This window comes from Lichenostomus cassidix, chromosome 3, assembly GCF_008360975.1.
Source record: "Lichenostomus cassidix isolate B80296 chromosome 3, HeHo_3.0, whole genome shotgun sequence".
Lineage (NCBI taxonomy): Eukaryota > Metazoa > Chordata > Aves > Passeriformes > Meliphagidae > Lichenostomus > Lichenostomus cassidix.
In genome coordinates, this window is record NC_139483.1 from 109,402,038 (window position 1) to 109,425,070 (window position 23,033).

Consider the following 23,033-nt stretch of genomic DNA (forward strand, 5'->3'; position numbering starts at 1 on the left):
TATTAGGGAAGTCTTTGAATAGTGGTACCCCTAATTAAAGTGCTTCAAACTGTAGACAAAATATATTTAATGAAGCTCAGTACCTTAATATTTATGCAGTTATCTTGAGTAAATTATGAAATTAACATCTACTTGAACAATTCTGGCTCCATATTTTGATCTGACAGCTAATTAAATGTACTGGGGTACCAGGGCAGACCCCACTCTCTTTTTTGAAAACCACATTGTGATTGGCAGTCATGTGTGAGTGACTAAAGCTCCTGGCACAGGCCAGGTACCCCAAAATTTCCAAAATTCAAAGAACCCTTGTAAACCGAATCAAATTTTCTAGAGAAAATTAGCAGGGGTGATCTCACCAAATTTCAGGTGTCCTGAAATGAAATATCAAAGTCCAAGCTATTTTCACTGCTCTTTCTTTATAGATAATTGGGATCAACTGTTCTATGGATTTTTAACAGACATTTGTTATAATGTTGTTAGAAATAAACGCAAAAGTAATGGTAGGGGTAGAAGAAACCCAGAAACATTGCAGGAGGAAACATTTTGCAATGAGAGCCATGAGCACTAATTTTGCAGAACAGCACAAGTGGCAGCTCTGTCTCTCACAGAGCCAGCATTTGCCCTTCAAAGTTGGGGTTTTTTTTAATATTTGGCAGCTCTCCAAACCCACTGAGAAAGTCATTAGGAGTCCAAACTATCTGAGTTTGGTAGCATATTCCACTGGGCACTGTTCTGTGAATGTTCAGCAACTGCTGCTGAGGAGATAACAGCCAAATCACTATGTTGTAACCTTTGGAAATATGCTTTTTACTCTCTTTCTCTTCCCTTTATTTTTATGGTTTTTTTTCTGGTTTGTTTTACTGATGTAATTTGAAATATTCCTGGTTTTCCTTTACATAAGGTCCACTCAGAAGTGGAATTTCTCAGATGCCTCCAGGCCCTCTGAAGGGAACATCTGGAGATATCTTGGCTTTATCTACACTGCTAGGCCCTGAGGGCAGGGAAAAAGAGACAGAAGCACAGATTGCAGCCTATATTTTGTTTCTTTCAATGAGAAAGGAAGGTCCACTTTGAGACTGCAATGACTGTTCCTTTTGGTCCTGAGGGCTCTTTATTTATAGAACTGCAATATGGTTTGGGTTGGAAGAGATCTTAAAAACCATCTCGTTCCAACCCCCTACTGAGAGCAAGGACACATTCCACTATCCCAGGTTGCTCCAGTCCTGTCCAACCCAGTCTGGAACACTTCCAGGGATCCAGGGGCAGCCACAGCTTCTCTGGGCAACCTGTTCCAGAGCCTCCCCACCCTCACAGGGAAAAAACTTCCCCTCCTTCCCTACAAAGAATCACCCAGGGTTCAACCACATGAATGCCACCATAACTGATTTTATTAAAGGAGAGGAAAGAAATAATTTCCACAATGTTGTCTGGTTCATGTTTATGCTGATATTTGCTTCACTGCAAGGGAAGATTGTGAGAGCTTTTCGTTGCAGCAGGAACTGGAACCACCAGGAGTGATGGGATCAGGGTGTTCCCAGAAACCATTCAATAGAAGCAAGAAGGATTTCCAAGGAGAATCCAGGGACTCAGCTACTCCACCCCCTGCAAGGTGAAGGAGAGTCTCAGGCTACCCACCTGTAGGTTTTCTGCAGAGATGTTCTCCCTGTCTCGTGACATCCGAGCAGAGTGTGAATTCACATTCATGGGATGTGAATTCCCCCTCTATGCCAGCAGCTTTGGGACAGGACGGTGGCAGGAGCTGTGCCTCTAAGATGTCGCTCTGGAGAAAAGGTAAGGAGGATCTGAGCCATTCCCACAGTGATCCCTGCAGTTCTACTCACCTTCTGCAGCAAGAATATCCATTGCTACATGTTGCAACCCAGTAATAGGGGCGACGACAAATCCCTGGGACGCAGCGTCCGTTCTGGGCTGCACAGGAATCATCTGGCCTAGGAAAATCATATTGTCCTGCACAGCACAAAGAGAGGAGTTATTTATCATGAAAGTGAGCTAAAGTGAATAAAGTCTTCTTTACTCCCCTCCCTCCTTACCTGCAGCCCCTTGGAGCATCAGGAAGAGGACAGCCAGGAGCACGTGAAGGATCCTCATGGCCACAGGTGGGATGTGAATTCTTTACCTGCATTGAGAAGAGAGCACAAGGTTGAACAACGCTGGACAGAGGATTCCCTCCTGGCCAGGAGATGAGAAACTGCTTTAAAAATGTGCCCAGAGACACCAGAGCCAAAATCTCATAAAATACACTGGATTTGGACAAAGAACAAAGTGAAAACTTGGAGTTATTAGCAATTTCAAGGCATCCATCTCTAAACAACCTGACCTAATAATCACTGCTTTAGGCACAGACTGAGATTAGAAACTCCTGGACTAGCTTCCAACCTAAGTTATTCTGGAATTCTATGGTGGTTTTTTTTTCAGTTTTGTTTCTTTTTTAAATTTTGGGTTTACTGGAGTGAAAAAAAGATATCCCAGAGCTGTTCAATGCCAGGCAGGCTACTGTGGTACCAACATAGGTCCACAAATTACTCCCCTTAAACATATTGAAATACACAGTATGCAGAGAATGAGCCAATCATAATCCATAGGAAAGTCTAAAAAAAGACATCTGTATCTTTTCAATATTAATTAAGGTGGCAACTCATTAAAAATGTCACTGCATTCAGGCAAAAGATGTGGCTCAAAATGCAAAGCTCAGCTGCTGTGCTGGCTGGGTGTCTGTTTCTGGAGGAAAACAGATATTTCTGCCTCTAATGTCTCAAGGGAAGGTTTCCAGGTCTCTGTTCCTCTTGGAGGTCAGCAAAGCCAGAGTCCTCCTGGAAGCCCTGCTAGCAGCCAGCCCATGGTTCTGCAAAACACAGGAGGCACTTGCTGGAGTAAAGGGAAGAAAGGGGTTAATCAAGTCAGAGATTTGAGAGTGATGGAAAGAAAAGAGGTTTATAAAGATGGAGAGGTGGCTCTCCAGAACCAGGCAGAGTTACCCAAGCAGGAGGTGGAGGATCTGTGCTGCTCCTGTTCTCCTGTGGGTGCAGCAGACCCAAACGTGCCTATGAAGGGTTGGGGATGTGCCAATGCAGTCATGGGCCAATGGGAAAAAAGCATTTTCCAGCCTGCATTTTGTTTCTTCCAATGAGAAAGGAAGGTCCACTTTGAGACTGCTTTCACCACGGAGCTCCTGATCTTTGTGCAACCCATCTTAGACCATCCAAGTTTGTGCAACACACGTTAGACCACAGGGTGATGTAAAATACCTGGGAACATGCAATGGCTGCTCCTTCTGATCCTGAGGGCTCCATAGTTGTAAAATCCCACAATGGTTTGGGCTGGAAGGGACCTTCAAATTCATCCAGTTCCTCCCCCTGCCATGGTCAGACACATTCCATGATCCCAGGTTGATCCAAGCCTCATCCAACCTGGCCTTGGACACTTCCAGGGATCCAGAGGCAGCCACAGCTTCTCTGGGCAACCTGTGCCAGAGCCTCCCCACCCTCACAGGGAAAAACTTCCCCTCCTTCCCTACAAAGAATCACTCAGGTTTCAATCACATGAATGCCATCATAACCACCCTCACAGAGAAAAATTTCCTCTCTTTCTCTAGAAAAGAATCACTGAAAATGTCAACAGCTTTCCCTGGTGACTGCTGTGGTGCTTTACAGATCTTCTGGACCAAGGAGCCAGGAGAACCAGAAACCATCCTAGCAAGGATGCCAAAATTTGATAAGACCACAGTCCCTGTGGAACTCTGTGGATTTAAAGAAATCTCAGGGCTGGGAATATCTTCCTCAAGATATTTTTGGTTTTAATGCTGTGAAAAAAAATCAGTTTTTCAGCTGCTTGAGTGTCCTGAATGAAAAGGCAGCTCAGATGTCCACCTTCAGGTTAGCTAAATCTAGGGTTTGTTCCCAGATGGGCAAACTCCACATGGGATAAATCATGGCTTTGCAATGCAGCCAGTGAAGCACAGATAAATATTATTGCTGCTCTGGAGATGTAAAGCTGAATTGTTGCTCTCTGGTTCTCCAAGCTGCACTTTTATCCTCATATTTCCAGGGCTTTGGAAGCAGCTGGAAAACCCTCTGATTGTGCTTTCTCTGAGCTGGGAGGTCTCTGTGGTGGCAGAGGTCCAGCCCAGCCACAATCCCCAGAAGGAGCAGAGGCAGCCCACTCCAAACACCCAACAGCAGATGGGATCTCTAGGAAGGTTTTGGCCAAATCAGTTCAGGACAGTTTTCCACAGGGCTGTCCAAGGCCACTGGATGGACAGCAGGCCTGCTCCCTCATGGATTTCATGCCATTTTTTGCCAGGTGTGGAGGTGCTGTGAGGACAAATGTTGGGCAATCGTACCAAAGGTCTCTCCTCCTTCCTGTCATTTGCACAGAGGACAGCAGAGGAAGAGGATGGCAGAGAGAGGCTGAAGGATATTTATGGCTTTGAGCTGTCTGGGGATCTCTCAGTGCCACAGGTAAGCTGGGGTGACATTGGGACATGCAGGGTTTAACTCAGTGGCCTTCAGAGCAGCACCTAGAGCATTTTTGGGTGCTTAGGGCTGTCTGAGATCCTCTCCTGGGGCAGGTGGAAAAGGGAGAGAGGAGACCAAGACAGGGAGAAGCACTGGGACACAGGGACATCTCAGGCAGGGCTTGTCTAAGTGTGGGCAATGGAACTGAGACCTGGATGTTCACTGGGAACAAAGCCTGTGCTGTGCTGGGTTATAAAAAATCAACTGGGCTTTAGAAGAGTCTTTCCACATGTTCACATTAATGACATTTCATATAAAAATATATCTGTGTTAGTGTGGGTTTGCTAGGAGGGCTGCAGAGAAACGTGAGAGCAAGAAATACATTATAGAATATGTCTAAGTTTAAATTAACAATTACTTAAATTAATATCCTGACTATTCCTGAGTAAATCACAGGTTAGACTATCTGGATTATTCGTCTCTATTTGCATGTTTTTCAGCAAAGATAAAATATGAAGCAGTTGAGTAAATTCAGCCTTTGTTTCTGTTTGATTATTTATAGATTTTATGCATGGGCATACAAAAAAAAAGATTGCTTATGTTGTCTATACAAAAAGACATATTTTTTAGGGAACCACAGAGTGTCCTTTGCAGTACCCCAGGAAAAGGGACCTGAATAAGACATTCCATTGTCCAAATGCTTTCAGGATACAATATTAATTGATTTGCAATATTCATTCTTTAATTGCATGTGTTCAACTGCCAAGGAACAGGTTAGGGAAATGTATCATTTTGTGAGTAGCCAAAACAATGCTCAGAATCAATAACAGTGTCTTGGAATTAAAATAAGAGTTTAATTATAGTGTTTTAGATATTTAAAGGAAGTTTACCATCAAATATAACAACAACTGAAATCAATTAGTTGAAGATCTTATACCAGTCCTGGTTCATATTTGAGCTTTGATCTGGTTTTTGCCACTTTGGGCAGGAGACACAGGCACAAAGTGGGAAAACAGGAAGGAAAAGTAATTTTATCCTATTTTAAGATCCTTTTCAGGAGATGACCCCAAAACCTCAGTTGAGAGCTCTGTGCCTCTAAAAACTCATTTTACATTTAATATTCACAGAGTCTGTTTCTACCTTTTTATATTTCATCACTTCATTATTTAGGTTTATGTGTTTGTTTTTTTTTAAAGAACGAAATCAAAATCCAAATACTAGAAACAAATGCTTCTCCATATTATAAAGCAAATATACACATTCTTTCAATTAAATAATACAGGAATGGGATTGTAAATAGCTGACTTTCTGGGGAGCCTCTTCAGTGCACAACCACCCTCTGGGCTAAAAACTTTTCCAACTTAAACCTTCCCCAACTCATCTTCATTCCATTTCCCTGAGTCCTGTCAATATGATTTTGAGAGCACTGACTGGTTCCTTGTCCATCACAGGAGTCCACAGCAGATTGCAGAACAGGGAGGGCTTTGAGTCTGGCCTGTCAGGAAACATCATTCACTCACATATCAGCGCTGGGAATCAAAAGACATCAGTATAATGAAGGAAAAGAATCCATAAAACCCTGCTGTCAGAATAATTTCTGTACTCTTGACTGAAGAAGGCTGCTGGAGGGGATTTTCAGCATTAGCTCTTCATTGCCATCTTCTGGGAGTGACTGGGTAGGTGGATGCTCTGTGAAGTACAGGAATGTTGGGATTTTTCCTGGACTCCTGTTGGTATAACAGTGAAAACAGAACATCTGGGCCCACAGGTACCTTCAGGTTTCATGTTAAACCAGTTCTGCCATCACTTTCTGTAGTTCAGATCCTCTGGGGACACATGTTTGACCAAAGCATATTTTGTGGAGGTTGTTCCCTTGGGTCACCTGGCAAGTGGCTGCATGGAAGTGGATGCTTCCCTGGAATCTTAATTATTCAAACCTAATTATTTTCTGTGGGACAAGCAGAACACATTTGTGGCAAATGCGTGAGAATGAAAGAGTGACCAGCAGGTCACGGGAGGGCACTCTGCTCTTGTGACATCCCAACTGGAGTCCCCAACACAAGGACATGGACCTGCTGGAGAATGTCCAAGGAGGCCACAGAGGTGCTACAAGGGCTGGAGCTCCTCTGCTCTGGAGCCAGGCTGGCAGAGCTGGGGGTGTTCACCTGGAGAAGGATCCAGGGAGAGCTCAGAGCTCCTGCCAGTGCCTAAAGGGGCTCCAGGAGAGCTGGAGAGGGACTTGGGACAAGGGATGGAGGAACAGGACACAGGGACTTGCTTGCCAGTGCTAGAGGGCAGGGATGGATGGGATATTGGGAAGGAATTCTTCCCTGTGAGGGTGGGAAGGTCCTGGCACAGGTTGCCCAGAGAAGCTGTGGCTGCCCCTGGATCTCTGGAAGTGTCCAAGGCCAGGTTGCATGGGACTTGGAGCAATCTGGGATAGTGGAAGATGTCCCTGCCCAGGGCAGGAGGTTGGAACACAATAATATTTTAAATCTCTTCCACCCCAAACCATTCTGTGATTTTATGAACACAGATGGATCTCACCTGGTTTTCACACAGGGCAATGATTGCAAAACTGAGCTTCCATAATTTAGCTGTTTTGGGGCTGTGGAGGAATCTCCAGGCTCCAGAGACAGCCCTGTGGGATTAAGTGTCCCAGGCCACTGTTCTCCACTTCCCACGAGGGATCAATGTGTTGGACACACACCAGGGTGGTGTGAGGTGCTTTTGGGAAGAGCCAACTCATGTCCCAGGGAAAGGGGAGGGACTTCACAAAGGGTCACTGTCCCGCATCAGATGCTGGGAAGTGACATTTCAGCTGCTGGGAATTGCTGTGAGAAGTCCATGACCTTAGCCAGCTGGTCTGTGGCAGCTCTGTCATGGACAGAATATATAAAAAGTGTTGGTTTGGGGCAAAACATCACTCTGTGAAGATACACCTGGAGAGGAAGCAGGTAGGACACACTGGCCCCTCTCCTCAGGTCCAGTTGGGTGAGCTGAAGGTGTAATTTCCACACCAGTTTCAACCAAAGAGGAGAAAAAAAAACCCATGTAATTTTCTGATATTTATTGTTCCTCTAAAAAGAAATTCATCATCCAATATGTATAATATTGCATTTTAATTAAATCCTCATAAACATCTGAAATGGTCGGTGTTTGGTATCTCTGTAATGCATGTGGCTGATTATTATAGTGATGATGATTCTTAATTAATAAGTTCATTTTTTTCAAAAGGTAGCTGGAATCTGCAGCTAGAAATTATGGTGAGACAATTCAGGGCTTCCAGGAGGGATAGATGGCTCCTTAGATTTTCTGCAAAGACATTTTCTTATTACTCTTTTTGAGCTACAAAAATGACAATTATTTGAATAATTTAAAGCTTCTGGTTTTTTATTTTCAGAGACATTGGAGAAGCTTAAGTCATTATCTTCACATATCTGAAAGAAAATATGGGGTAATTAACTAAAATGGACATTTTAGTCATTAAGTAACTTGTTTTGAGCATGAAGCACTGCACTGTATGGGCTGCCATGATTAAAGTTAGCTCAATCCCAGCCAGACCCAGCAGAGTTTCTAAAAAAAAAAATTAATACAAAATATTTATGGTCATAAATACATTTTCTTAATCTTATGCAGCATGCTTTCAAATTTATCTTTCCTTAAAAACTTATTTCTATAGATTCATTATAGAACAGTTACTCTATCACATAAATGCCACTTTTTAATTACAAAATTGCAGCTTATTTGTCATTAATAACGTTTGTGCTGGGTGATGATAAATGCAGGTTAAATGCATGACTTCTTTCTGATTTTTTCTTAGCATCTGTTGTATTTGGTGGCACTGAATTTGGACATGAAGATCTTTGCCCTTTTCTTTGCTGTTCTGCTCTTAATGCTCCAGGGCACTTCAGGTAAGGGTCAAATAAACTCCAAATAATTGCAGAGGAAAAACTGTGAGTATGGAAAAAAAATAGAAATGGGAATAGAAATAAAATCAGAAATAATAGGAATAGGAATGGAACTGGGAATAGGAATAGGAATAGGAATAAGAATAGGAATGGGAACGGGAACGGGAATAGGAATAGGAATAGGAATAGAAAAATAGAAATAGAAATTTAAAAAAAAATAAAAATAATAAAATTAAAATTAAAATTAAAATTAAAATTAAAATTAAAATTAAAATTAAAATTAAAATTAAATAAAAAGAGGTTTAGTCCCTTTTGCCCACAGCCAGAGTGCCAGTGTGTTGGACACACTTTAGCAGTGGACAGACACCACTGGATGCTCTGAATCCTCCCAGTCTGGGAAAAAAGGGAATTTAATGGTGTGAAAGTTACCATCCTGCAGGTAAACTTCAACATTGCTGCCATGCCGTAACCTGGATTGTTCTCAGTCTTCTTTGGGAAGGAAATCATGCCTCTGGGTTGATTTTTTTACCATTTTGCCCAGGTTTCCTGCGTGCCCCCAACTCCGAGGTGCAGTGCAGACAGGCTGGGGGGATCTGCTCCACTGACCACTGTCCCCTGCCCCACACAAGACCCTTTGGACGCTGCCAGCAAGGAATTCCCTGCTGTAGGACCGTGGTGAGTCAGGGATTTGATGGATCACACAGCCACAGAAGGGCTTTGGTTGGAAGGAACCTTTAAAGGTCATCTATTCCATCCCCATTATCATGGCACCTTCAACAAGATCTGGTTGCTCCAAGACCTGTCCAACCTGAACATTTCCAGGGATTTCTCAGGGTTTGTCACTCATTTATTACTCATTTTCATACATCCATTCTGCCCTTCAGAGGCAAAACTCCTCCAGCATGAGCTGACAAAGAGCAAAGACTCTGCACACTCATATATAGGATTTCCTGAGGATTTCCTCACTGCTTCCCTCTGTGCCATTAATGGTGCAGCTCAAGTGCCTCGTGGGAAAGATCACAGTGAAATCTCTTTGGCAGAGAGAATTAATTAGCCAGAAATTAACCCTTTTTGCTGCTGTTGCCATTAGCTGGTTCAAGCTGCTCGTGATGAGTAGTATTGGCTTCAAAGGACACCTTTCAATGTGAACACTGTCCTGAGACCTGGGATTTTGGGGTCAGGTTCAAGGCATATTCCACCTTGCCAAGGCTGCCTGGTCTCACAGGTGGAAGAACAATGTGAAAATCATGTTCTGCTAGATTTTTTTCCAGTTCCATAAATTCTCCAGTTCCATAAATCTCTTCTTTCAGACAAACCAAAATATTTGCTGAACATGGTCTGGTGAATGATCTCCCTGCCCATGGCAGGAGGGTGGAAATAGATGGTCTTTAAGATCCCTTCAAACCAAAATAATTCTTTAAGTCTGTGATTATTTTATTTTTTCCCCTCAAATTCCTTACTGTAACCCTAAAGTTCACACCATATCTTTACTCCAGTATGAAACAGCAGGAAAAAATATCCCTGAAAATTTACACTCTGCCTCCACGGATTCCAGTCTTTCATTTCCTGTTCCTTTTTTTTGCTGTAAAATGCTGCAGACACTCTCATTTTTGGAGGTTCTTACTTAAACTTTGTTCAATATTATTAGCAAGAGGTGTTAAAAACAAAACATGAGCACCAGAAATTCCTTTCCACACCACAGATTTCAAGATGAGCAGGAAGCTTCAAGTAGAGACTGATCAATTCATTATTAAGTAAAATAGAAAATCAATTTATTATTAAAATTTAGCAGCAGCACTGTGAATATCCTGCAGAGTTGGATACAGGAATATCAGCCCTCGGTGCTCATTCAATCCCTTTTGTGCATTTTATTTAAATCCTTTCCTGGTCAAGAGTACAAAATCTCAAAGTTTTTTCCCTTTTTTTGCAGTAGGATTAGTGATCACTGACAGATGAGCTAAGCAAATCTTCTGGCAATTTAAGAGATGCATCCTCTCATTGGAAAATCTGGAATTTTGATCATAAAATATGCCCTGAACACATACAGGCACACACCACAACGTGAATAACAGAAAAAGAACAAATCCCTCCACAAACAGCCTTAAGAAACTCCAAAGCAATTCTTGAATCACTCAGAACAGACCAGTATTTTTCATTTTTAAGAAATGTTTTGCTGCTGAAATTTTATTGTGTCAACCAACCAAATGGACACCAGCATGCAGGAGTCTTTGCCCATGAGAGGATGCAAAACAAGTTCTTCCTTTGGCTCTTAGAATTCTTTATTTTACTTTCCTTTTAGAGTCAGCAATAATGTGAGAAAAGCCAGAAGACAAAGTCTCCAGCAGATATTGAATGCTCAGCTTGGATGTTTGTATTTCGTAGGCTACATGTCTCAATAAATTGTAATAAACTTGCTCTAGAAGACTTGTGTTTGGTCCTTATCCCTGTGAGTAATAACCTCCTTATCCCTGTGAGGAATTGTCTTGCTGGGTGTTTTTACTGGAGAGTCTCACCTGGAATTAGTGAGGGATGTGCCTTGTGGTAAATTTATCCAGGAAAATGGGAGGAAAACAAAAACCCATGTGGTGACAGGAGTATGTCCTGGTCCTATTCATTATTGAGTTCATCAAGAATAACTTCAAGGCCAGGCTGGAAGGAGCTTGGAGCAACCTGGGATAGAGGAAGGTGTCCCTGCCCATGGCAGGAGGTGGAACTGGATAATCTTTAATATCCCTTCCAACCCAAACCATTCCACAATTTTGTGAGTCTCCAAACCCATTGTGATTGGGCCAGTGGAAAGCTGGCATAAACTGGTCATGGTAAATACCTGTGGAAGTCCTGAAACCATCCAACAGCTCATGGCATGGAGAGCTTGGACACTTTGGGTCGTTTCTTGTCTCAAATCCTTGCATTAGGAATGGTAGAGATGGGATGGGAAGGGAAGGGAAGGGAAGGGAAGGGAAGGGAAGGGAAGGGAAGGGAAGGGAAGGAAGGGAAGAAGGAAGGGAAGGGAAGGAAGGAAGGAAGGAAGGGAAGGGAAGGAAGGGAAGGGAAGGGAAGGAAGGGAAGGGAAGGAAGGGAAGGGAAGGAAGGGAAGGGAAGGGAAGGGAAGGAAGGGAAGGGAAGGGAAGGAAGGAAGGGAAGGGAAGGGAAGGGAAGGGAAGGGAAGGGAAGGGAAGGAGGAAGGGAAGGGAAGAGGAATGGTAGAGAAGGGAAGGGAAGGGAAGGGAAGGGAAGGGAAGGGAAGGGAAGGGAAGGGAAGGGAAGGGAAGGGAAAGGAATGAATCTTAGTCCCAAGATTCCAGGCTGATGGATACACAGCCCACAGAAAAAGCAGTGCAGGGAAAACAGTTTGACCAGTTTAGGATCCAGAGAAATAAAATTCCATGGACATGATACTGGTCTACACTAAAGCATTTGTTTGTTTTTTGGTTGTGGGAGCAGAATCGTGTGGATGTAGTGAGGCAGTTTAAAGCCCTGAAGAAGTTGGCCTTCTCCCACTCTGGGGTTTCCCAGTATTTCAGATATTTCAGCTTGGACTTAGTGTAGTTAAATAAAATTCATTTACAGGCTGATTTTTATAGACAATAAGAACAACAAAAACCATCCTGACATACAGGAGCAGGCATCAGCAATGTGGTTTCACAACTTGCTTTTATTAGAATTGAAGCTACAAATATCTTGATTGGACAAGAACTCCTCCTCAGATTTTCTTGGGCTCCTGAGGGTCTCCACCCCCATGGGAAAGACTCCCCAGGGCACCAAGGACAAGATCCATCGATGTCAAGAGATGGGAGATGTCTCAGATATCCAGAGCTCTTGTCTGAGTGGTCAGTGAGGTGTCAGATTTAGGAGCTGGGTGTCCTGCAAAGAGAAGTCAAGTGCTCAGCTCATCCACCAAACAAATTAATTATACCTTTGCACTTCATACTGCTGGAGATTTCAGGGAACACGTGGGGGTAAAGACAGCTGGAGACCCCTGTGAGCTGGACCTGTGTTTCTGGCCACAAGACAACCCAGATAAAATGTAGGGTGTGGCTGTCACCTCTCAGCACACATCACAGCCTCTCAGCTGTGGCTGCTGATGGCCCAAAATACCAGGGACACCTTCCACCATCCCAGGTTACTCCAAACCCCAACCTGGCCTTGGACACTTCCAGGGATCCAGGGGCAGCCACAGCTTCTCTGGTCAACCTGTGTCAGGGTCTCACCATCCCCACAGGGAAGAATTTCTTCCTCCATTCAATCCAAATCTATTCTCTTTCTGACTGAAGCCATCGCCCTTTGTCCTGTCACTCTCATAAACAGTCTCTCCTTCTCTCTGGAACATTTCAACACCACAAGGCTCTGCCTTTTTGTTGTCAGACACAAACCCCAGCAATCAGCAGTTACTTCATGGAGGCTGGGCTGGAGAAAGGGCTCTGACGCCAAAAGGGAGAAAAGCCCAATAATTCTATTTGCTCTTGGTGCAGCAGCATTTCCCTGGAGGAATTCCTCTTACCATTTGCAGCATTTTAGCTTCCCATCACGGCAGGTCCCAATGTCAACCAGAGGAGCAGAGCACGGCACGAAGGAGCAGGAGCCGCGGCTCTGCCGGCATGCGAGGGTGTCAGCAGCTTCCTGGCTGTAGGCTGCAAAAAACCAGGGAAAATTCATGTTTGTTTGTCATGGCAGAGGACTGCAGAGTTGAGGCATTAGATTTGCCTGGCGCTGTGTTAAGGTTTTGTCATCAAATTGGATTCTATCCCAAATTTGAAAGGCATCACGGCTTTATTCTAAATCAGGTCTACCACATTTCGACCACTCTGTCACAGTGGTTCTTGAGTCATTTCTCCTAATCGTATTATTCAAGGATTGCATGTTTTTGACATCACTCAGGTGATTTTAAAGCCATCCTTAGACCTTGGTTCCTTTTGCCTCCTAAATTGAAAAGACTGTAATGTTATGGGCTTTTATGTAAGCTTTATGAAGAGGTGAAAAATAACTGGTGTCCCTTTCCCAGAGACTCTACTGGAATTGTACCAGCCCTGCGGCCATCTCAGGCTTTTTTTGTATTAAAGAATACATTTTGTGATAAATGAAGTGGGAAAAGCCCCAGAAAGCAATCCCAAATCGTATAGCACAGGGTTTGTCTCAATGGTTCTACATTTATTCTTTGAGTAGACAGACATTTGATGGTCTAGGAAAATAGGTACAAATCTGAGATTACTTCAAACCAAACTGAGACAGCTTAAGCTGCTCCAAAAAACCCCAAATAATCTGGAAATAGGGTCCAAACCCACTTAATGCACTTGGCCAATACAGAGTTCAGGCAAAGACTGACAGTGAGGATTGTATTTTCCCAAAAAAACATATAAGGTCTTTTAATCTAGAATATACATTCAGGACATGTGGGTGAGAACATGAGAAGAGAAAGTGCTCATGTTTCAGGGTTGCATCTTTCTAAGAAAGCTATTATTCTAAGAATTGCCTCAATGAAATCCTCAGGGAATTTTTGAGGTTGGAAAAGCCCTCCAAGAACATTGAGTCCAACTGTTCCCCAGTTGGACTGCCAAGGCCACCACTAACCCATGTCCCCAAGTGCCACATCCACATGATCTTTAAATCCCTTCAGGGATGGGGACTTCACCACTACCCTAGACAGCCTGTGCCAGGGTTGGAGAGCCCTTTTGGTGAAGAAAAGTTTCTAATATCCAATCTAAACCTTTCCAGGTACAACCTGAGGTCATTTTCTGTTGTCCTGTCCCTTTTACCCTAGGAGCAGAGCCTGACCTCCCCTGGCTGTCCCCTCCTATCAGGAGTTGTGCAGAGCCAGAAGGTTCCCCTGAGCCTCCTTTTCTCCAGGCTGAGCTCCCCCAGCTCCCTCAGCCTCTCCTGGTGCTCCAGACCCTTCCCCAGCTCTGTTCCCTTCCCTGGACACTCTCCAGCTCCTCAAGGTCTCTCTTGTCAGGAGGGTCCCAGAGCTGTCCCCATGGCTGGAGGTGCCCCAACAGTGCCAGCACAGGGGACAGGCACTGCTCTGGCCCTGCTGCCACCCCAGAGCTGGCACAACCCAGGTGCCATTGGCCTCTTGCCCACCTGGGCACACGTGGCTCATGTTCAGCTGCTGTCACCAGCACTCCCAGCTCCTTTTCCAGCTTTCCTGCTGCTCTTCCTAGCCTGTGGAGCTGCAGAGGGTTGTTGTGATTGGCACTTGGCCTTGTTGAACCTCACAAAATTGGCCTCAGCCCATAGATCCAGCCTGTCCAGATCCCTCTGCAGAGCCTTCCTGCCCTCCATTAGATCCACACTCCCTCCCAACTTGATGTCATCTGCAAATTTGCTGAGGTTACCCTCAATATCCTCATCTGGATCATTCATGAACATATCAAATAGGACCAGCCCCGGTACTGAGCCCTGGGGGACAGTACTGGTGACCAGTTCCAGCTGGATGTAACTCCATTCCCCTCCTCTCTCTGGGCCTGGCCATCCTGACAGTTTTTAACCCAGTGAACAGTGCACTCATCCAAGCCAGGAGCAGCCAGTTTCTTCAGGAGACTGCTGTGGGAAATGGTGCCAAGGCTGGACCAAAATCCACCTAGATACTGAATCCACTAAATGGGACACCTCTCTCAGAGGAGATCAAGCTAATCAAGCAGGATCAGCTTTTCATGAACCAGCCCTGGCTGTGTCTGATCCCCTGGGTGTTCTGAACGCGCCATGTGAAGGCATTCAAGATGAACAGATCCAGAACCTTCCCTGGCACCAAGGTCAATACAGGAGCATCTTCTTTTCCCCATCTTGTCATCATGTGCTAGAAAGAAGCCATCAGTGTGACTATCAAGGACCTTGACTCAGTTGTTTGAAAATTAGGACTATGACCAGGGAATTCTAATATGAAAGTTGTGGATTCCATGAGCACAGAAGCTATCAGGCCACAATGAACATCTCTGCATCTGCATGCCTTTCAACCTCCATCTCCTCTCTTTTCAGCCTTACCTGGAGCAGCCTGGAAGAGGAAGAAGAGAACAGCAACGAGGAAGAAAAGGATTCTCATGACTGGTAGCTGGCAGCAAGGTAGTTTTCTCAGATCTGGAGACAACACCAGTGTGAACAGAAGCTGTCGGAGGCCGAGCACAGGTGGTGCCTCTGCTTATAAAGGCTCTGGGACAGAACCAGGTGGGTGGAGGAGTGGCTGGGTGACAACACAGTTCATTGCCCTGTTCCCATGGAGATTGGTGAGGTAGGGAGATGTTGCAACCTCCCACGTTCGGAGATGCCTGACCTGAGTCATGACCACGTCTTGCTGGCTGAGCAGAGCAGCCAAAGCACCCCGTGCCAGCTGGGGGGCTGCGCCCGGGGAGGACACGGGATTGGAGCAGCAGGGAGGTGGATTCCTGGGATCCACAGGGCTGTAAACCGTGCGGAACTGATGGTGCACCGTGGCTCTTGGCCACGGTCTTGTGACAGCCTGGCCTCCCCCACAGCCACCAGGCCTGGTGGGCAAAGGAGAAAACTCCTCCTTGGAGACAAGAGCATGGAGTGACAAGGCAATGGAAAATGGCTTCATGTTGAAAGAGAGCAGGTTTAGATGAGATATATGGAAAAACTTCTTTGCTCTGAGGGCGATGAGACAATGGAAGAAGTTGTCCAGAAAAGCTGTGGCTGCCCCATCCCTGAAGTGCCCAAGGCCAGGCTGGACAGGGCTTGGAGTAACCTGGGATACTGAAAAATGTTCCTACCCAAGCAGGATGGATGATCTTTAAAGTGCTTTCCAATCTAAACCATTCTGTGATGATGAAGATGATGGCCAGAAAGGATCAGAGCTTTAGTCATTGCTTGGGTTGGAATTGCAGGGCTGCAACAGGAGAAGGCAGGGTGGGGCTGAAAGGGTTGTAGATAGTCCCCCTCCTGGCTATAAAACTGGCAGACATGGAAGTTGCTTCAGCCTTCCAGGAATTTTTCCATCATGGTTCAGAGCTCAGTTTCTATACCATAAATCTTATACTTGTGACTTTAGCCATGGATTTGTATCAAACATTGCAGAAGAAGTCATTAAACAGAAAGGACTGGAAGGAACACCACAGTGTGTTGTGCTGTGGCTAGCACAGGTTTTTCCCATGAGAAGTTTTCTTGTGTTTTGTAAATAAAGATAAAGTTTGGATGTTGTTGGAACAGTGTCCCAGAACTTGGACAGTGCAGGCCTGGCCAATCAGGCCTGGGGGAAGGCTTCTGACTGACCAATCTGGGTAACTTTTGAGAACTCTATATATGTGATGAAATCAAAACAATAAAGGTCATTCCTTCTTGCCACTGAGAACTGGTGCCTTCGTTACTCTGCTAGCTGCTCAACAGTGACATTGTGCCACACTGTCATTGGAGACTGATCCTAATTCCCTCCAGTAACCCCTAAATCTGTCCTGAAAACAACAGCATGGTGGTTTGAACCTTCTTCCCAAGCCTAGTCTGCATGGAGTGTCTAAAACTACTCATTTTTGCCCAAAATTATCTTGGTTTAATGATGTTTTTTCCTTCCCTTCCACCTTCCTGAATGTGGTTATGAAGACACTCACATCTCTGATTTCACAGATACAACATATCAAATCCACTTCTGTGTGATGTCACCAGATCTCTTATCACCTTCTCCACATCTCTTATCACCTTGTAACCTATTTCTGTATCTGAAAAAATAAAATCTGACTTTTTTCACACATGTGAAGGTCCAGCCATATCTAAGATGGACAAGAGGAAGTGTCACCACAGCTTTGTAAAGATCTCTTAACCCTTGTGCTTTCCACCAAGAAATGCCACTCCTGAGACATATGGGAACTTCAGGTGCACATTTTTTTCGGGCAAACAGGACAATTAAAAATTCATTAGTGAAACCAAGTCACGAGGGTGATTAATTATTTACTGCTTCAGCAAGAGCAGCAAACTGAAACGATGGAGAGCAAGAGGGTTGAGCTCTGACTGCTCACAGAGGGCAGAGAGGTCTGTGCCTGATGAACTGCCTGCTGCAAGTTGGGTGTAGGGCATGAAAATGCTTCATTTAAAAAAATAAAACCCACATTAATTCAGTATGTCAGGACTAGGATTTTAGAAAAATGGAAGCATCTTCTTGTGGACAGATGAGGAGGTTGAGGAGGGGAAAGAAGATATACGTGGAAAATTAAACCAATTCCCATCCATACTTCATCAAGGTGACATCCTTAAGGAACATAGTGAGGAAATGGATCCTCAGACCTTAGCCAGGAGCTGTGAAGGCTGGGGTGGGCAGTGGTGGTGAAGGGAAACACCCTTTATTTTCACACATGTTATTGAGAGAGAGGCACAGGCTCTAAAATGGGCTTTTGCTGTTATCTCTCCTCTGTCTTCCACATGGACACAGAAGTTTCTAGTCAGTCATTGTGTCTGTGTCCTGGAATTTTATTTAAAGGAGTCATAGGGAACACTGACCATCTCCCTGATTCCTGATTTTTGATTGAGGACATAGACACAACCTCACAACCCAAACCTCCCCAAGGTTTCAGACAGCCCATCCACCGGCACCCTCAGCTTCACTTCTGGAAAGACAAAATGAAGACAAAAAGTGCAGTCCATGATCATAAATCAAGGCCAGCAGTAAGGAAACCATCAACGGTGAAGCTTCCTTGTAAAAATAACAGGATTTAATGGAAAAGGAAAATGTGCTTTTCCACTCCTTGCACAATTCCCCTCCTGCCTGTCCCAGGCAGCACGAGGGGCAGGGATGTTTAATTTGGGGAGTGAGGCTGCTCAGCAAACCCTGCTGGGATTTGTCCATGATGTTACACATTGTTCAATGCTCTTTGGAACCAAACAGCATCAGGGAAAGGGAAGGAAAGGGAAAACAGCTCCAGCCTCCTCAACTCCCTGCCCCAGCTCCAAGCAAGATTGGCAGGGACAGCTTCCCTCCACGGAAACATAAATGTACCTGAGGTGATAACAACCCCCTTGAAGACTGCTTGGCACCGGGGAAAGGGAGCTTGGACCCAGTGCTGCACTTCTTCCTTCTTCTTGAAGACCAGGAAAAGATGCTCCAAAGAGTCTGCAGTGAGCAGAGAAAGCATTGAGGCTGTGACTGACAGGAAGCTGTTGATGCTGAGGTGTCTGTTAGGTTAATATTTGACCTGGCAGCCAAACACTGGGTGGGGGATTTTGTATGGGACCTGGCCTTGTGAAGGAAATAATCATTTTGTCAGCCAGAAAGAGTAAATTCATCTGTTTGGCTCACTGATCCTTCAGGGAGCTTGGGAAATTTGCCTTTACACCTTGGGAAATCACCACCTGTGGTCTGTATTCTGGACTGTGGGGAAAGGAGCCAAATGCCTTCAGATATGAAGGAGATTCCTTGCTTTTAATTACAATTGATGGACAATTAATCTGCCTGATTCGAAGGGGAGAATTAATTTAGTGACAATCTCCTCTGCTCTAGGAGTAGATAAACAGGTGGAAGCAAGAAGTGGTGTTGAGTTCCCCTGTCCCAAAGTTAAGTGAGTGGAAAAAATGACAGAGAGAGGCACAAATGTTTGCAGGCACAGTGAAGGTGACAGTGGGCAGAGGGTACATGATGTTTGTTCTCCTTCACAGAACACTCAATAAAGGCTGCTCATGCATAAAACTGATTTTCAGTGGGGAAACTCCACTCTTAATGATTGAAATGCCCATCCAAGGCTGGTCATGGGATCATCTCCAGTCTGTGTCCTTGCCATGGAACAGAGCTCTGAGGTGGATAAGCCACTGATAGAAAAATTTTCCAAAGCCCATGTTCCAATCACCATTTTGAAAACTGGACTCTTCTTCAGATCATTAAGGATGAGGTTTTCTGAGGTCCTGCATTAGCTTTGGAAGGTGAACATTAATCAAAAGATCTCTTTTCTCCTGTAGCTTGAGCACTGTCAGAGTTTGGTTCCAGCTGCCACCCTGCCAGCCCTTCAAGGGTAAAAAGCCAGTGGTGTCCTAGGAAAAATGCTCTCAATAGACATGGAATGAGGAAATTCTTGGGAAGAAATGCCAGTGATCACTGAAGGAGAGAGACTGGGCAAGGAACTGGGATGGGAGAAGCAGGTTCCTGCATGAGGCCAACCCCAGGCTCCACGTGGGGTTATGGGGAGTGCACAGGTGAGATGGACACTCAAGGGGCTCCAAAGAAATTGGGCACAAATGGAAGAATGAGCCTGGAGCAAGGGTGGCTGCTGGGGTGAAATGAAAGGCCTTGATGAGTGTAAGGTCCAGCATGCAGAGGCAGAAATGGAGACAGCCCTGTTTGGAGTAGCACCTCTGTGGTTTTTACACTAGAGATGTGTTTCTTTGGGGCAGGAGGGAAACATGAGTCTCAGCCTGTTCTGAATTTACCCATGTTTAACACCAGAGGCTTTGTTCAGGATGTTGTGGTTTAACCCCAGCCAGAAACTCAGCCTCAGGCAGCCACTCACTCACTCCTCCCCTGGGGAGAGAATCAGAAGAGTGAAAGTGAGAAAACCTGTGGGTTGAGATACAGACAGATTAATAGTTAAAACAAAAGCTGTGCAAGCAAAGCAGAACAAGGAATTTATTCACCACTTCCCATGGGCAGGCATGTGTGCAGCCATCCCCAGGAGAGCAGGAATCCATCACATGTAATGGTGACTTGGGAAGAAAAACCCCATCATCCTAAATGTCCCTCCTTCCTTCTTCTTCCCCCAGTTTTTATTGCTGAGCATGATGCCCCGTGGTTTGGGATATCCCTTGGGTCACTTGGGATCAGCTGTCCTGGCTGTGTCCCCTGCCAGCTCCTCGTTGGTGGGGTGAGGAGCAGCAATCTGCAATCACAGATTCTTCTCAGCAATCACAAAAACATCCCTGAATTATCAGCATTGCTCCCAGCACAAATCCAAACCACACTTCCACACTGGGAAGTAAATGAAATCCATCCCAGCCAAAACCAGCACACAGAGGAACTTGAGGGATGTAAAAACATAAATTCTGTAAGCTGGACAAGACCAGGTTATGAGCAGTGAGACGTCCTTCCTAGAGTGTGTTCCTTCAATGTTGAATTTTGTGACTGCTGCTGAAAACAGATCTGATGTTTTAAAAATCAATCTATGTTTTAAAAACTGGTCTAACCACAAATTTTGCCTCTGGGGAGGGATAGTTCAGACCCCATTGTGTTCATTAATTCAGGTATGTGTATATGTGTATATATATATATACACATATATATAATTTGCAATTAGTTGCCATATTTTCATCCAGTTACTCTCTATCAAGAGTTGCCTGAATAGTTCTTCCCACTCAACTTCCAGTCTTATCATCCTAAATGCTTTATTACCGTCATCAAAACTGGTTGCTCTTTTAGCCTTTCCCAAATCCCTTGGGAATATATGACACTGCATAGACTCACTTCTTTAAAAATACTGCATCACTCTGAGCCTTGAGCTGAAACCACAGAGGAAATTACTGTGAGTAACAACAAAATTCACAGATGTTGGTTTAAGAAGATATTTATTTTCGTGCGCAAATAAAATAATAATATATATATGGCTTCATATCTTCCAAGAGCTGCATGAACCTGAAGTGATTGAAACTCCAAACACCCCTGTGAGGTAGGCTGGAATAGGTAGCCAAGGTGCCAAAGTGGCTCGTGTATTAGAAGCAAAAAAGGGAGTGACTTCAGCGAGGGAAAACCTGGATCTCCAGAAGCAGTGTGCTAGCAGGACATGCCCTCTGGAAGCTTCTTTTAATGCACATTTGCAGGAGGCTTTAGATAGAGGAGGAATCCATGAGAATCAGCTCCTCAAGGCAGTGGAAATGTTGCTGGTACAAGGGCTTGCTTTGATCCAGGAAAGCTTTTTCTTCTTATTCTGCCAAAACCCTGCAAGGATACAAAGGGTCTTGTTATTTCGCTGTAGTGTCATCTCAACTTATCCTCTAAAAGCCTCGAGACCTGCTAATTATCTTTCAAAGTGAACCTACAGGGTGGGTTCAGCCTGCAGGTTTAAAAATCTACATCTCTGTGTGTGGTTGATGTCCAGGTCTGCAGACATCCAGTCTACAAGAACTATGGCCACTGACAAATGAGTTATATGACCACTTGTATTGACATTTTTATTCAGCTCACCGGAAAATAAAGATTGGGGATTTGATGTAGTTACTGAACACACAAGTCTAGTGCCATCTGAAGGGTTTTGGGGTATTTGCTTGGTCTGCAGATATCTATCTTTTCTGAAAATCAGTGTTTTCCCACAGGTCATGAGAGAGCTAAGTCACACATGTTGATAGGATTTAAATACACCAAGGCACCTCAAATGCCACTAAACATCTCAATGTATTCTGCTGAATCAAGCTCTTTGTGTCTAAACTCAAAGATTTGTTTTCAAGCCACCTGAGCTGGAAAAAAAATTATATTGTACTTCAGAATATCCTGTTGGAATATCCTTCAGGATATCCTAGCTTCTACTCTTGTATTGATCAGCTCAGATGAAAATCCAACAGCTGACTCAGGAAGAGCTTTAATCCTGAACATTTATATCCATCAGGGTACATTCTTCCACAAAAGAGTATTTCTGTAGGAAAATTACACCTGAAACCAACCTCAAGAGGTCTTGTTCCTTTCACAGACTCAATTCTCTTTCGATCATGGCTAAGAGATGTTCTTACAGAAATTTGATCTTGGAGATCTACCATCTGCCCCTACCAGTCCATTTGCTATCAGTGGAAATCGCTTTCCAAGGAGGATGAGGGATTGCATCAGTCCTTTGTAAGATGATCTAATAGTTGCTTTTTTCCCCCTTTACTTTCCTGAATTCCTAAGTGGATATTTCCTTAGCATCTCCATCTCCTGGCAACAAACCTGTCCTATTACTGGAGTGACTTTAGTGTCCTGAAACCACTGAGGATCCCCATTTGCTGAATAAATGAACAAAACCTCTTTCCTGGAGCCATCTCATCACTCTTTCTTCAGGTTCTGGGAACCTTTAAACCCTGGCTATTCTATAAATAATGGAATCACAGAATAAGTAGTTCTGGAAAATTCAGGTATCAGAGATCTGAGCTCTCCCCCTGTTTTGAGCCAAGGTCTGTCCAGTCACATCAGTGGCTGAAGATCTGCCCAAATATCATTGCTGGGGTGAGTTACTTCATCTCACCAGTCCTTCTTCATCAGAGGTACAGGAGCCTCTCGTAATCTGGCACTGAATTTGGGGGTGTGAATGTCACTGCAGCTGGCAGTGATCGCCTTGTGGCCATTAATGGAACAAAATTATTCTAAGAATTAAGTGCGTGGGGAATATGTTTTATTTTAAGCTAAAGAGCATTCCCCAAAAGCATGTTCAAAACCTTAAGGAAAAAAAAATCTGGCTATCGAGGAACATCCAGATATCATTAGAAAGTGTCTCCAACGTCAAAAGTGAATTGCACACTCAAGTCTCCACTCACTAACAAATTCATTCATCTTCACCTTTCTAAGAGCTGTGCAGCGGTGGGAGGAAGAAGAGATGGAATGTGGGTGAGAAGCAGAGATCTGTGAACACTTTTCCCCCTTTAGATTTAAATTTTCTAAGTAATTTGAAAATAAAAACAGAGGGAGGATAAAATGTTTTCCCTGATGGGTGTAAATACTGTGAATTGTTTTCCTAATAATTTCTTGAAAAAATTTCTTTTTTTTTTCCTA

At 44.3% G+C, this 23,033-nt stretch overlaps 2 protein-coding genes and 1 long non-coding RNA gene across 5 annotated transcripts; 1 reads left to right on the forward strand and 2 right to left on the reverse strand.

The window, feature by feature from the left end:
* Positions 1–1,366: 1,366 nt before the first annotated feature.
* On the reverse strand, positions 1,367–3,035 carry LOC146440446 (ostricacin-3-like). 2 transcript variants are annotated; one of them, XM_085057451.1, is made up of 4 exons: positions 2,997–3,035; positions 2,052–2,137; positions 1,842–1,968; positions 1,367–1,602 (listed from the first exon to the last, which is right to left on the reverse strand). In XM_085057451.1, the coding sequence occupies exons 2-4, from the start codon at positions 2,107–2,109 to the stop codon at positions 1,587–1,589; spliced, it is 201 nt and encodes a 66-aa protein (XP_084913577.1). In that variant the 5' UTR covers positions 2,110–2,137; positions 2,997–3,035; the 3' UTR covers positions 1,367–1,586. The 2 variants fall into 2 exon arrangements, with proteins under 2 accessions (XP_084913577.1, XP_084913578.1); XM_085057452.1 differs by lacking the exon at positions 1,367–1,602 and having other exon boundaries at positions 1,838–1,968.
* Positions 3,036–12,021: 8,986 nt separating this feature from the next.
* Positions 12,022–15,510, reverse strand: LOC146440447 (gallinacin-9). 2 transcript variants are annotated; one of them, XM_085057148.1, is made up of 3 exons: positions 15,365–15,510; positions 12,888–13,017; positions 12,022–12,250 (listed from the first exon to the last, which is right to left on the reverse strand). In XM_085057148.1, exons 1-3 carry the CDS (start codon positions 15,420–15,422, stop codon positions 12,235–12,237), a joined length of 204 nt encoding a protein of 67 aa, XP_084913274.1. In that variant the 5' UTR covers positions 15,423–15,510; the 3' UTR covers positions 12,022–12,234. The 2 variants fall into 2 exon arrangements, with proteins under 2 accessions (XP_084913274.1, XP_084913275.1); XM_085057149.1 differs by lacking the exon at positions 12,022–12,250 and having other exon boundaries at positions 12,884–13,017.
* On the forward strand, positions 15,456–22,914 carry LOC146440448 (uncharacterized). The gene is made up of 2 exons (XR_014851161.1): positions 15,456–15,544; positions 16,931–22,914. It is a non-coding gene; the product is annotated as an uncharacterized LOC146440448 (long non-coding RNA).
* Positions 22,915–23,033: the final 119 nt, after the last annotated feature.